Source organism: Chenopodium quinoa, unplaced genomic scaffold, assembly GCF_001683475.1.
Source record: "Chenopodium quinoa cultivar QQ74 unplaced genomic scaffold, ASM168347v1, whole genome shotgun sequence".
In the NCBI taxonomy this organism is placed as follows: Eukaryota; Viridiplantae; Streptophyta; class Magnoliopsida; order Caryophyllales; family Amaranthaceae; genus Chenopodium; species Chenopodium quinoa.
The window spans coordinates 220,742-236,770 of record NW_018742558.1 but is presented as its reverse complement, the minus strand read 5'-3'; the positions used below and the strand labels follow the sequence as shown (position 1 = coordinate 236,770).

Here is a 16,029-nt window from a genome sequence, read left to right as displayed (position 1 = left end):
GATAAACCGTACTCCTTCTAGATTGCTTGATTTTAAGACTCCGTATGAGATTTTGTTTGGAAAAATCCCCTCCTATGATTACATTAAGGTCTTTGGGTGGTTGTGTTATGCTCATAACCAACGTAGAAAAGGTGATAAATTTGCTAGTAAAAGTCGCAAATGTGTCTTCTTGGGGTATCCATTTGGCAAAAAGGGGTGGAAGTTGTTTGACTTGGACACCAAAGAGATTTTTTTCTCATGACGTGCAATTTGTAGAACATGAATTTCCTTACATTTCTCCTGCCAATGGAATTGAGGGTTCAAATTATGTGCCACATGAAGAGATGTTTGTAAGTGATGATGATTTGGGATGTTGTGATGAGGAGGGAGCTGAGGGGTGTAAGAATTATGGTGAGGGGATAGAAGCAGAGCCTTGAGCAGAAGCTCCGCGGGGAGCCCACGGCATACCCCAGCCTGCCACGACCAGGCCGCGGCAGGGACTGCCAGGGCAGAAGACACCGCAAGAAGCCCGCGACATCTCCTAGGTTCCCACGATCAGGTTGCGGCAGGCGCTGCTAACAATGCTAGTGTGGGGAAGCATCACACTGACCAGCAGCCTCCTGCAGCTGCTTGTGGTACAACAGACCCGACCCATGAGCAACAACAAATTCAAAGCTCGGGCAGTGTGGTTGAAGTTTTTGAGCAGGGAGAAAATGTTTGTGACATGGGAAAAAGGAAACGTCCGAAGATCCCCTCGATCAAACTCAAAGATTATGTGACTTACACCATTCGAAATAATAGTCCATTAACGCAACAAAGTTAATCCGTCACAGCCTCCTTAGGTACTGTTTATCCCATAACACATTTTGTTGATTCTCACCATTTTTCTGTGAAACAAAGAAAATATATTGTAGCAATTACAGGGAGTAATGAGGCGAAAAATTTCAAGGAAGCCATGCGACATGAAGGTTGGAGAAAAGTATTGGCCGATGAGATTAAAGCTCTAGAAGATCAAGGCACATGGGTGCTAGAGGACTTACCCCTTGGTAAGAAGGCGCTTGGGAGTAAATGGGTGTACAAGGAGAAGTATGATGAGCACGGGAATCTTCATAGATTGAAGGCTAGACTAGTCATATTTGGCCATCATCAGGTTGAAGGACTAGACTACAATGAGACATTTGCTCCAGTGGCAAAGATGGTGACGGTTAGAACTTTTCTAGCAGTTGCAGAAGTGAAGAACTGGGAAGTTCATCAAATGGATATTCATAATGCCTTCTTACATGGTGATTTGGAGAAAGAGGTATACATGAAAATTCCCCATAGCTTTGACAAAAATCATTTTGGTAAAGTGTGCAGGATGAAGAAGTCATTGTATGGCTTGAAGCAGGCTCCTCGTTGTTGGTTTGCAAAATTAACAATGACTTTGAAAAATTATGGCTTTAAACATTCATATTATGATTATTACCTTTTTACTCCGACAAGAGGAAAAATGCAGCTGAATGTGCTTGTGTTTGTTGATGATTTAATTGTTGCAGGCAATGATCAGTCTGCATTGTTGCAATTTAAAACATATTTAGGGAATTGCTTCAAAATGAAGGACTTGGGAGCTCTGAAATATTTTCTGGGGTTAGAGATAGCCCGAAACAAACAGGGAATTTTCATGTGTTAGAGAAAGTATGCATTGGACATCATTACAGAAACAAGGTTGCTTGATGCAAAACCTGCAGACTTTCCCATGAAGCAAAACAACAGGCTAGCTCTGGCAGATGGGGACTTATTTGATGATGTAGAGCGGTATAGACGTCTTATAGAGCGTTTGATTTATTTGGCTGTCACTAGGCCAGACTTGGCTTATTCTGTGCATATTCTATCTCAATTTATGAAGAGCCTGAGGGTAGAGCACTAGGATGCTGCCCTGCGAGTTGTGAGATATTTGAAGAAAAGTCTCGGTCAGGGTATTCTACTACGGTCTGATAGTGCTCTATAGTTGGAAGGATGGTGTGATTCAGATTTGGCAAGTTTTCCATTGTCTCGGCGTTCGTTGACAGGTTGGTTTGTGTTTCTTGGTTTATCTCCCGTGTCATGGAAAACCAAGAAACAAACCACGGTAGCTATGAGCTCTGCCGAAGCAGAGTATAGGTCTATGTCCGCATGCACTCGTGAGTTGAAGTGGCTAAAGCGGATTTTGAGAGATTTAGGTGTGCGACATGAGAGTGGCATGCACCTCTATTGTGCCAATTAGTCGGCATTATACATTGCGAAGAATCCACTGTTTCATGAGCGAATGAAACATATTGAAGCTGATTGTCATTTTATACGGAATGCAATTACAGATGGTCTCATAACACCGACCTATGTGCCTACTACACTTCAGTTGGCTGACATTTTCACTAAGGCCTTGGGAAAGGTCATATTCAAAATTTTTACTCCGCAAGTTGGGCATGTATGATCCGTATGCTCCAACTTGAGGGCGGTATTGGAGATATTCTAGATACTCTAGGATATTATTTTGATATTATTGTGATATATTTAGGTATTATATCTTATGAAAAGATATGGTAGAAGATTGTGGTAAGTTTAGGTTGTTATCCTAGCTTATATATTCTTGTATATTGTGAACGTGAAGTTAATGAGAATACAGAGAATTATTTTCATAATTTGCCTCTGATTTAATACACACAAATACGGCCACTCCTCGACGCCATAGACAAGCTCTGCCACCTTGAAATAATGAAGGGAGGCATCCAACTTCCCACCATCGTCGTTCTAGGTGATCAATCCGTTGGTAAATCAAGCGTGCTTGAGTCAACCGCTGGCATTGAACTCCCTCGAGGTGATGGAATGTGTACCCGGGTACCTTTAATCATGCAACTCCAGCATCATCCCACTCCAACACCTGTCCTTTCTCTTCACTATGACAATAACTTTGTCTCAACCGATGAAACCCAAGTGGGTAAAGACATCGAAAAGACTACTTTAGTCATTACCAAGACGGAGAAGGGAGTATACGAAACCCCATTTACTCTTGTGATAAAGAAAAACGGTGTGCCTGACCTTACAATGATTGATCTCCCTGGTATTACTAGTGTTAGATTTTGGGAAAACTCCTCAAATTGGAGTGTGTACCACTGATCAATATTTATAGAGTTTACAATGCTAGGACTAAATACGTTAGGAAACCTAGTACGATAAGGATACAAAATATACATAAAATCTATCCTAATCTGCGAAAAATATTATCATAAATATAATATCTATCACACCCCCGCAGTCGTAGCGGGAGGAGGTCGTACGCTAAGGCTGGATCTAAGTTCAAGAAATAATTCTCGTGGTAAGCCTTTAGTAAAAATGTCTGAAACTGATATCTAGTAGGAACATGGAGAACCCGAACTTGGCCCAAAGCAACCTTCTCTCGAACAAAATGAGTATCAATCTCCACATGTTTGGTGTGTTGGGTTGTATCGGGTTGCCAAAAAGGTAGATAGCACTGACATTACACAATAAACAATAGTAGCTTGTCATAGAGGACAATGTAACTCAAGCAAAAGATTGCAAAGCCATCACGCCTCAGAGACAACATTTGCGATGCCTCGATATTCTACTTCTGCACTCGACTTAGATAAAGTATACTGACGCTTAGACGACCAAGATACAAGGTTGTCCCCAAGGAAACAACATTAGCCCGAAGTGGAACGCCGGGTATCGGGACAACCTCCCTAGTCAACGTCAGTGTAAGTAATCAGTCGATGGAAACAATAGGATATAAATGTAAATCGTGATCAATGGTACCCTAAACATAACGCAGAATGCGTTTTAATGCCTCATAATGAGCTTCTTGGGGATCATGCATAAAAAGACACACCTGTTGTACTACATAGGAAATATCTGGCCTGGTAAAAGTGAGGTACTGAAGAGTACCTGCTAAACTGCGATACAAAGTAGGATCTCGAAAAGGTGGCCCTGCATCATCACTAATTTTGGACTTAGTGTCAAATAGAGTGGCTGAAGGCCAGGTTTACAAGAGGCCATCCCTGCACGCTCTAAAATCTCCTATGCATAATTTTCCTGCGAAAGTAGCAAATAAGAAGGTTTTCGGCGGGTTACTGCAATACCCAAAAAATAACTCAGAGGCCCCAAGTCAGACATGGGAAACTCGGTTTGTAACTGAGAGATGATCCTGTGCGCAACCTGTCATATGAGGTAGCTAAAATGATATCATCAACATATAAGAGCAAATATGCCATATCATCTCCCTGCCGGAAAGTAAAGAGAGAGTTGTCACTTTTAGTAATGACAAAACCCAATTTGATAAGGAAATTTGCAAAGCGTTGGTACCAAGCTCTGGGAGCTTGCTTCAAACCATAAAGAGCCTTGCGGAGCTGACAAACATGAAAGGGAGCCCTCCGATAAACAAAACCCGGAGGTTGATGCATATAAACAGTTTCCTGAAATCACCATGTAAAAAATCATTTTTGACATCTAATTTATGTATCAACCACTTTTTAGCCATAGCTAAACTGAGAACAGTGCGAATAATGGCCGGTTTGACTACTGGACTAAACGTCTCATCACAATCCACACCAATTTCCTGCGACCTGCCATCACATACAAGACGAGCTTTGTGCCTTTCAAGGTCACAGTTAGACTTGTATTTATGCTTAAATAGCCACATACAATTAACAATATTCACCCCCGCAGGCCTAGGCACCAATTCCCATGTCCTTGTTTTAATTAAAGCACTATACTCATCATTATTCATCGGTATTCCAATTTTGGTCATTTAAGGCTTGTTTATATGATTTTGAAAGAGGGGATTTTATGTGAGAAGGACCCAAGTGTTGAACGGGAGGTTACAATATTTTGAGTTAGGCTTAAAAATACCCTGTTGACTACGGGTGACTCAGGGAGAAGGGAGTGGTGGCCGACTAGGTTGGACAAGGGGGATGCCACGCAGTGGTGGCGGGGAGTATGTTGGCGAGGCTGGGCTGTGTGGCAGTGGGGTCCGCGGTGATGTGGGTGTGCCGTAATTGTGTTGCGGGGTGGTCTGGCAAGGAGGAGTGAGAGCTGGCTCAGTTCGTGAAGAGGGTGAGGGGACTAACTGGGTCGGTGGAAGCCCATTAGGTGCTGGCCCAGATGGAGTAGTGTAGGGGTGGGTTGGCGAAGGTGGGCCTGGGTTGTGGGCCTGCCAATTTTGAGGGGCTGGGTTTGAGTGAGTGAGCTGATTCCTTAAATAAGGGTGAGTGAGCAATGGAGATTGTTCATCAAATCCTAAAAAATTATAATCTGACAATTTGAAACTTGCCAAATTTTTGTAAGGGAAAGTCGATTCATCAAACACAACATGTCTAGAAAGAATAATTTTGTTTGTGGTGAGATCAAGACATTTTATAGCCACGGTGATTGGAAGGATAGCCTAGGATGACATAAGGAGTAGACTTTGGAGCAAGCTTGTGTGGAGCGGTAGAGGCTAAATTTGGGTAACAAAGACAACCAAAAACTCTAAGATGATCATATGAAGGGTTTTTACGAAAGAGAGCTTGAGCCAAAGTTAAGTTCTTTAAGGACTTGGTCGGCAAGATGTTAAGAAGATAGGTAGCGGTCTCTAAAGCATGGGCCCAAAAGATCGGAGGAAGAGATGCATGGAATAGTAAAGTGCGTTTGACATTATTTATAGTGCGAATCATACGTTCGGCTTTGCCGTTTTGGGAAGAAGTATGAGGGCATGAAAATATGAAAACCATTCCATTATCTAGAAAAAATTTCTTGAAAGGATCATTGTCGAATTCATGACCATGGTCACTTTGAAAGCATTTAACGGGTCTTTTAAATTGAGTTTGCACACATTGTCTAAAAGTGAGAAAAGAGTGGAATGCTTGAGATTTAGAAGCTAACGGAATTGCCCAAACATAATGACTAAAATCATCTAAAGGAACCAAATAATATTTATGACCATTACTACTACGAATAGGATATGTCCATAAATCGGCATGAACAATATCAAAAGCACAATAAGTTTTACTATTCGAATCATAAAAAGGAAGTCTAACATGTTTCCCTATTTAAAAATTGGAGTTATGCTCCTTATTGTAATTAATGAAATTATTGCTCCTAAGAAAGCTTAAAGAAGGTGCTCCCGGATGTCCTAGACGATCATGCCAAGTTGAGGGAGCGATTGTGGTGAGTGAAGTGGCAAGACAGGTGCTTGGATCATTGGTGGTGATAGGGTAGAGGTTTCCCGAACTATTGCATCTGCTGACTACCCTCCCTGTTCGAAGGTCCTTCATAGAAAAACCATTAGGGTCAAGTTCAATAGAAATCGAATAATTAGAGGTAAATTTACAGACTGAAATTAGATTTTTAATAATTTGAGGGGCGAGGAGAACATCTCTAAGTGCAAGTTTGTTTGGGAGATTAGTATAACCATAACCAGTAATTGGAATGCGATGACCGTTACCAACTAAAACATGATTATTTGTGCTTAATTTAAATAGGGGAAGAAGATTACCGGAATAGTGAGTCATGTGGGTGGTAGCTCCCGAATCCATGTACCATCCATTATCCGGTGTAGATAGCCCCAGTGATGTGTAAGCACTGGCAAACTCCGTTGGCGTCATAGGTGGACCATACATCGGTGCCCCAATGTAATATGCTTGATGTTGTGGTACTTGAGAGTAGGGCCGCTGCTGGTACTGGCCCATGGTAGGAAATGGGGCTGGAGGAATAGCCCATTGAGGCCAAGTAAGCTGTTGTCCTTGGGCCCAAGGCTGATTAATTGTCCTAGAAGATTGTTGGGGTTGAGTCGTGGCCTGTTGTTGTTGTTGTTGTTGTTGTTGTTAAGTGCCACTGCTTTGGCCACCACGGCGTTGCCCACGACCTCTACCACGGCTACCTTTCCCCCCGCCCTTGCCACGCCCTGCACCGCCGCCGCGCCCACCGCCGGTAGGCGGTTGCTGTTTTTGCGTCAAATCGGCAGCATTGGATTGCTGCTGTTGAGCGACAAATGAAGATGGCAGAGTGGAAGTGTCATTGTTCCGACAAGTTTCCTCTAAAAAAAGACGGGAACGTGCGTTGTTAAAAGGGGGCAAGGGGTCGGACTGCGCAGTCATCGTTGCAACCGTATCATAGTCGATTTTATTGAGGCCGACAACCATATAAAGCACCAATTTTTGGTCAGAAATTGGTTGATCGACATTCGCAAGCTGATCGGCTATGCTTTCTAGTTGCTGGCAGTAGACGATGACATTCGAGAATGAATCCGGGTGGATTGCATTCAATTGGGTTTCAAGAAACACCGCCCTTGTGCTTTTGTTGTCTTGGAAGATGTCTGCGAGACGATCCCAGGTCTTCTGCGCAGTAAACTTCCTCTTCAAGATTTTTTAAAGAAGGTCTGAAGAGATGGTGCCATATATCCATTGTTTTACAATGACATCCAACCGGTTCCACAAGGCGTCGGAAATATAAAAAAGACGAGGTGTCTTGGGATCAATATGATCTAATACATTATATGCCACCATATTATTTTCAAACAACTCCACCCAATTTGCATATTGGACTTTTTCATAATCTAGAATCAATGGGATTGCATTCTTGATATTTGTGACGGTGAGTGCGGGATGAAACTCATTGGTTGGAGGAGGTGGAGAGGACGAATCATAATCCATTGCCATAGCTAAGTCAATGTAGCAGGGAACAAGAAAAGGGAATTAACTTGTAACCGAAATCTTGTGAAACAGAGAACAAAAAAAGAAACAGGAAAATTGCGGAAAAACGTGATGAAGGCAAGGTCCCAATAAACCAAAAAAACCAATAAATTGGAAAAAAAAAATTGAGATCTAAAACCTAAGATGTAATACCATCAGTGGCGGACCCAGGAATTTCCGACTGGTGAGTCACAATCGATAATCAAGTATCTAAAAAAAAAAATTTACCGAACAACCAAATAATAGTACTAAAAAATACATCCAAATATTCAAAACAGTACAAAATACAACCAAATGTTCATATAATACTACAAACGACAACTAAATAGTAATGCAAACTTATTACAAATTACAATAGTTCTCGACGAGTTTTCATGTTTTGATATCGATTCATGATATCTTCCATGCTAACATTCAAAAACAAATCATTCTCCAAATAAGTAATTAAACAATCATTCAACATTTGATCTCCCATGCTATTTCGTAGTTTGTCTTTCACTTGCTTCATGCCAGAAAATACCCTTTCCACACTTGCCGTTGCGACAGGAAGAAGCAACACCAACTTCAAAAGTAAATAGACCCTATCATGAGTTTCAGACAATCCCGTTTCAACCAATTTGATTGAAAGCTCACTAAGACCCTTCAAATTCCAAAACCTGTTATCTCCTCTAACAGAACAAATGTAACTCTCAAGTGTATGACCAAAGACTATCAATTCTGAACTTGGAAATTCATTAGGATAGAATTTTGCAAGCTTAATCAATTTTGCAAGGATAGAATTCTGAACTTGGAAATTCATTAGGATAGAAATTCATTAGGAAATTCAAATTTTGCAAGCATCACCTCCAAATGCATTTTCATCCTTGAATAGATAACAAGGGAAACAATAGGCAGCATCCTTTTCCACACTATACTCAAGCCAAGTCCAAGTATCAAACCACTTAGCACAAAAGCGACGGTTTTTGCCAAAAATAGAAGTTTGAGGAAATATAAAGTCTTTGGGCTGACAAGGCTTTCTTTGAATGTAAATTCTTCTCACTAAATCACTATCATCTTTATGAAATTGACTCATCTTTCTCCTCTTTCCTGGATCTTGTGGAAGATTAGCAAATTCATGTTCACTTAATCTTTCACCAAAGATTGGGGCATTAGGAGAACATTGGCCTTGTTCATTTTGAGGGGAATTTTGAGTGGAATAATTAGATGGAGATGAATGTTGTTCACTTTCTTGAGGTGGACATATAGTTTGTTCACTCTGTTGAGGTGGAGATATAGTTTGTTCATTTTGTGTGGGATGTGGAAGAGAAGTTGAAGTAGGATTCTTTTTAGCAAAGAAGCTAGTAATGTTTTGCAGTTCATTTGGAGTGCGTTTTCTCTTCATTCTGAAATTTGAATAAATAATCAACTAAAGCAAGCAAAATTCCCCAGAAAAATTATTTACAAAGATCATTTTACCAAACAAACCACAATTCACATAATCACATATTCACATGGTCAAAAAGGTTCAAATTTCATCTAAAACCCAACAACATTATTACATTAAGGTCATTACTCATTAACAAAAGGTTCAAAGTTTACCAAACAAACAAGTGATTGAAGACTTGAAGTGAACAACTAACAAATCAACCAAAGTTTAATAGAATTAACTAATTAGACTTGATTAAATTGAAGATTAGAATTTTAAACTAAAAATTAGAAATCAACTTACTAGCAAAATGAGAATAGGAGATTAGACTTTAGAAGAAGCGACGAAGCGAAGAGCGGTGAGCGCAGAGCACGCTCTCGACTCTCGAGCAGTGGAGCAGGGCAGCAGGCGACTGCCGACTAGGCGAGCAGCAGGCCAGCAGGCAGTATCACAGCTTGAACAATTAACAAATTCACCATTTCACAGCTTGAAATCACAAGCTCACAGGGCAGCAAGCCAGCATCACAGCATCACAGCTTGAACAAGTATGTAAAGTGTCAATTGTCAAACATTTCACAAATTCACCATTCAGAATTTCATTGAACAATTCACAAAATCACAACAATTAGGGATTATTGAAATTGAGTTGATTATTGAACAATTGAGTTGATTATTGAACAATTAGGGATTTAGGGTTCAAAGAATCAAATTTAGTATTACTAATTCATAACTAACAAGTAATATCAATTATCAACAATTAAACAAATTTAGATGAAGACTAAGTTAATTAATTAATTTATGCGAAGAGGAACTGAGGAAGACGAAGAGGAACTAAAGTGTCAAACATTTCACAAATTCACCATTCAGAATTTCATTGAACAATTCACAAAATCACAACAATATATAACAAAATTAACAATTAACAATAATCAGTACTCAGTAGGCGTCTAGGCAGCGTCTAGGGCCACTGGGCGTCTAGCGATTAGCGAAGCAATCAAGCAATTATCAAGACAATCAAGTTATCAAGTTATCAACAATTAAACAAATTTAGATGAAGACTAACTGAGGAAGACGAAGAGGAAGACTAACCTCACCTGAATTTATGCGAAGAGGAAGACGAAGGGTCGAAGGCACGAACTGCGAGTCTGCGAAGAGGAACTGACTAACTGAGGAGTGAGGAAGATGCTTACTTGCGAAGTTGCGAGTTGCGAACTGCGAAGAGGAGGACTGGAGGAGGCGATTATGGAGGTGAATAGGTGATTGATGATGGCGAAGGATTGAAGCCTTGAAGGGAATTAGGGAAGAGGCGAATTGGCTAGGGCATGAAGGATTGAAGGCCATGAACTGAAATACTGAATTCGTGAATTTGGGAAAACTGATTTTTTTTTTTTTTTTTTTTTTTTTAAAAATTAACTTAAAATTTTTTTTTGGGCCTGGTGAGTCACTTGACCCACCAGGTCTAAGCCCAAGTCCGCCACTGAATACCATGTTAGATTTTGGGAAAACTCCTAAGATTGGAGTGTGTACCATAAATCAATATTTATAGAATTTACAATGCTAGGCCTAAACACATTAGGAAACCTAGTACAATAAGGATACAAAATATACATAAAATCTATCCTAATCTGTGACAAATATTATCATAAATATAATATCTATCAACTATCCTACTAGGACACCCGTTGATGGAAAACTAGAAGATATATGCGAGCAAATTCAAAAAATTATATTCAAGTACATCACACCAGCCGAGAGCATCATTTTGAATATGATCTCTGCTGATGTTGATTTGTTCACATGTGAGTCCATTCGGGTGTCGTGTGAGGTGGATAAATAAGGAGAACGGACATTAGTTGTTGTTACCAAGGTTGATAATAATCCTGAAAAGTTACTAGAGAAAGTTACATCCAACCAGTGGAGAATTCAGGATTTCTAACTAGGGGTAGCGTTGAATCATTGAATAATAAGAAAAAAAAATGGTTAGAATGAGTTATTATATACCATATTTATATTTTAAACATTTAATTTGGTATATAAATTTTTATTTTACAAATATGAAATAATTTATATTATACAAGTAGTTATCAATATTATACAATGATCAACTTTTAAAGTACTTTATATATTCAAAATATTACCTTTCTATGCAATACGTATCTATCATTCACAAGTTTAAAAATTAATATTTGTATATGTGTAGGGAATATTTCAAGCATTACCCCAAGCTTGAACCCCACTGTGATCATACACTTAAGTATGGTGGCGTCCAAAGGGAAGGAAGCTAGAGCAAAAGAATCGCCAACAAGTTTTAGGAACTTGTAAACCGTTCACAAGGTGAAGGTTACACCCCTTAACAATCCTAAAAATTGTTAACTCCAATAGGTCTGGAACCAAGACTGGAAGTTTGGGGATGAAGGTACAAATCCAACCTAAAAGAGATTGAACCTGCCCTAATAATAGGCCTCTACTTTATTCTTCTCGTATTCATGTGCGCTTTTTGACTAACATGCAATCATTAGATTATTCCTTAACCTGTTTATCTATGTTTGATGAACATTAATGCAAAAACAAAACTATTATTGGTGATCACTTGAATTATAATCATATTAACCCTAACAAGATTATTAATTATCTTATTAAGCGTGATTACAAGTACAAATTCCCTTTAAACATGCATAAAAGGTGCGATCAAGCAATAATAATAAATATAATCAAGCAACATAATAAATCAATAAAAATAATCATAATAATAATAACATTAATCATCATCAAAATAATCATAATTAAGTTAAAGCATAATAATAATAGCAAGATCCTAGGCATGATACTAATAAGATTAATAACAAACCCTAGCATGCCACTAAACAATAAAAATCAAAGCTTTAGCCCTAACATGATATTAGGAAAGAAAATAGGAAGCATCATAGAAATCATAATTGACATTATATTCTTTACCCTAAACATCATACTAAGGAAAGCATCCTAACATGATACTAGAAATCAAAATAACAATCTAAACATGATTTCTATATCATAATATCAATAAAACAATTAAAACACTTACTTGGATGCCTCGTACATCTTTCTAATAACAAAATAAACACGTTAGTAACTTAAAGGAAAATAATAAAATTAAAGAATTAAATTAAATAATTGAAAGAGAGATTTGAGACCAAACCCTCTGAATTATAAAACCTTTTACGTCTAGGGCAAAGACAACTTCGAACTTGGCTAGGTGTGTCTAGATCTAGTGTATGAGGAATTTTATTTGTAAAAGGCTAGGCTAGAGAGAGAGAAAAAGAATCAAGAAATTCTTGATGAGAGTTTATGATTGAAAACGGAGGTTTAAGGGGGCTATTTATAACGAAAATTAGCCGGACTATGATAAAAAAGAATCAGAGTTTTGAAAAGAATAAAACACGACGCTGTCGCCACACACACCTCAGTCTCCAAACGACAGAGCCTTTCGCCAAGCGACAGAAGTGTCTTCGCAGCACTAGGCCTGGCGCCAGGCGACAACCTGTAGTGTGGCGTTGCAAACAGTTTTTGTGGATTTTGTTTTTATCATACCTTTTGATCTAGAAGTTCAAATAAGGCATATAATATGTCTTTGGAAAGATCTTGAAGTTTAATTTCCAATTCAATTAGAATCAGATTAAAATCCTTTTTAGATAAAAAGATATGGCCGAAATAGTGGAAGGGTGTCAGTTTTGGGTAGAGTTTCATATTCCATTCATATCTTTTTCGTTATAGCTCGGAATTAATATTATAATATATGATTGGAAAGATAATTTCAAGATCTATCCAACCATATAAAATTTGGATAAAGATTATGAGGCACGAAAATAATATCCGAACATATTTCATCTCGTACAAAACAAGGATTCTTAAAAGGAATAGTTTTGTTCAATTTCTAACTCTTTGAAACATAATTATCTATCCTAACTCCATTAGGATTCAAAAGAATCTTCTAGAGTATTCTAGAAGACTATTATCAATCATAATATCTTTAGGAATGATAATTAATAATAGGCCCTCCTCTAGATGATTGGGCCGTATGTAAGAACCAAACCGGGCCCAGTTTAGTATTTTGGCCATAACTTCCTCATTATTCATCGGAATTGGGCTTATAATATATCGTTGGAAAGGTCTTTTCACGCCCAATCCAACTTCACTATTATTGGACCCATATCATGGACCAAACCAAACTGGAATGCACGTTTTTTTTCATAAATAGGGTAAGAAAAGAAATATTTTCAAAAACAGAAAGAAAAGATATTTTAATAAAAACATCATCATTACTAGACTTTTCACACTTTTTCTTTGTTCGATAATCAAATGACATGAAAGGTATTCATCATTGGGTTTGGTTTTGGGGAGACACATTTGAGTGTCTACAGAAGCCCCCACTTTGACTGAGTTTGGGGTTCAACCTTGGGGTAATGCTTGAAATATTCCCTACAGTTTTTCGCGGCTCCACTGGGGAAGATTTCTATTTCAATTCCTAACATTTATTTTGGAAATGATTTAGAATGAGTGGATGAGACTCGAAAAGTTCTAAGTATTTCATGTGCGTAATTTTGATTAACATTATTGTCATATGCATAAAAAAGATCTCGTTGGAAAGACTATCCGTCCGTAATAAGTTAAAAACATAGGATTTTTTTACACGTAGGAAATTTGAGGAATATATTTCACAACTAGGATCGAAATAATGTTGCGAAAAACTGGAAAATTTTATCGAACACAGGAAGCTGCTGAGGCATGTAGGAACTGGCGTCTAGCAAACAGAGCCTGTCGCCGATGATATGGCTCTGTCGCCAGGTGACAGGGATATATTGAGGAGACGGTCTCTGTTGGCTGGCGCTGCGTTCTTCCAATACCGAGCCAGAAATATGCGTTCTAATTTCGACTAGTTCTAGCACTGTTAGCTCGATTCTACTTCCTGATTGAGTTTTTTCTCACTTTTCTGAAACCCATATGTGTTCTACATACTGGCATAACCCTCTGGGAATTTATGCTCCATATACCTGATTGAACGCTCTGAGCAACAAAGGGTAAATCCGAGAATGTTGAATTCACCAAACCATGGAAGCGAGTTTAACTCGCGGGGTCCCATCCACTCGTGCCAACCCTTTCAAAGGTAAGGCTTCCGCGCGGTGCATCCGGATTCATAACCATAGACCCTCTTTGAATAACCCATATCCCAAACTTTAGAGAACTAGAGCCATGGTTAGGTTGCAAACTCATTGCATCATGTTGTGACTACTTGACTACTTGTGCAACTCTTACTTGTGCATACTTATTATGTGACTAAACTAACCGTTTGGTTTGGCTTGTGTTTGTAAATAAGTCTTAATAAACTAACCAATGACTAAAGGGCTTTGCTTAATTAATTTGAGCTAAAAAATATGTCTAAAATCGAGTCATAGTTCCTTTGAGTCAACCTGGATTTTTATTCCTGTATACTGCACAAGTGTCAACTTATTTTTGGTCATATCTAGAATTCTAGGAAGAATTATGAGTCGTATAAACTATGGATCTGTAGCCCCGAGTTTTATCTTTAATTTGGCGTTGGTTTCATCCCAATCAGAGTCACTTATCAAAAGTTATGACTAAAATACCACAGCCTGTCCAGTTTAATGCATATACGTGAGGTCTTAATTTAGTCTTTGCTTGAGTCTAGTCATATAGTCTAGCCACATGGTCATGACATGAGTCTTAACATGTCACATACACTCACTAGTCTTAGCACACACTTTGTGTATATGTCACCATGACCATGTTTTAGGTTCATGCATGAGTCGGTTTTTTCCGTCATTTGAGTTGGGGGTACATTCTATTCCTAATTTTTTTCATATCTCTCCATCTACATCATCTTTCCATTCTCTACATGATTTCCCCATATCACAATATTCATTCTTCCAACCTCCTTCCATCTATTGCATGTTGATTAGAATTTGAGGCAAATAATTCACAGTGAATATCCTTAATTTCCCTTTCCATAATACTTGGTCAAGGAGAGAATGGCTATTAATCAAGGACAACACCTTCGTTCAAGTCCAACTTTTTGATAAACCAATTCGTCACAAGAGAAAAGCTAAGAAGATAATGGCAAGTAAAGAAGAAGTCAATGAGCTTAAGAAGCAAATGGCTGACGTGATTGAGGTGTTGAAGACTTTAACCCTCCAAATTAATGACCCTGTGAAGCAAAAACAAATGGAGCTCATGCAAGAGAGCTAGTGTAATACCCCGTATTCATACGTATTTTCTAATTAATTAATTAAGAATTATTTTATAAAAAGCCACCCACCACCACCTGCTATCCCCATCCCTAAACCCGCCGGTGGCCAGAGCCTATACCTGGTGTCGGCGGTACCCTCCTGACCCAGACCCCGACTCCGACCACCCATCCACTCCCCTTGAACCACCACCCAAAAATTCAATGAGCCTAAAACCACCACTCGATTTTAAGGTTTTCGAGTGGTGATTCAGGGGAGGAATGAATTGGAGATGGGCGCCGGAGGGGCGTGATGGATTCTCCGGCAAAGGGGAAGGGTTGGGGCGCCGGTCGGCCGCGCGGTGAGGAGAGGTGGGTTTTCAAGAGGAGGGAGGGGGTTATAAGGTGGAGGGAAGGTGGTTTATTAAGGGAAGGGGAGGGGCGTGTAGGCTCGAGATCTAGGTCAGGAGGGGTGCGCCATCGCCGGGTAAAGGGATCATTTTTTTTTTAATTTCAGTTTTCTTATTTAGTTTTTAAGTATTTTTTTATTTTAAATTTTAAAAAAATTGTTAAATAAATTGACCAACGACATTGTGACACGTGTCACTGGTAACCTTCTAAACAGGTTACCAACATGTCACGTTCTATTTATGGCAAATGTGTATCAAAGGTCGTCCCATTTTGAAATAATCCAAAGGTTGTTCTATTTATGGAAGACCGCTGGA

The 16,029-nt window shown here is 39.0% G+C and overlaps 2 protein-coding genes across 2 annotated transcripts; one reads left to right on the top strand and one right to left on the bottom strand.

Moving 5' to 3' along the window:
* The first annotated feature begins 2,709 nt into the window (after nt 1-2,709).
* On the top strand, nt 2,710-3,111 carry LOC110720540 (putative dynamin-related protein 4A). The gene has a single exon (XM_021899577.1). It carries the CDS (start codon nt 2,710-2,712, stop codon nt 3,109-3,111), a length of 402 nt encoding a protein of 133 aa, XP_021755269.1.
* Nucleotides 3,112-6,812: 3,701 nt separating this feature from the next.
* Nucleotides 6,813-8,478, bottom strand: LOC110720539. The gene is made up of 2 exons (XM_021899576.1): nt 8,200-8,478; nt 6,813-7,343 (listed from the first exon to the last, which is right to left on the bottom strand). The coding sequence occupies exons 1-2, from the start codon at nt 8,476-8,478 to the stop codon at nt 6,813-6,815; spliced, it is 810 nt and encodes a 269-aa protein (XP_021755268.1).
* Nucleotides 8,479-16,029: the final 7,551 nt, after the last annotated feature.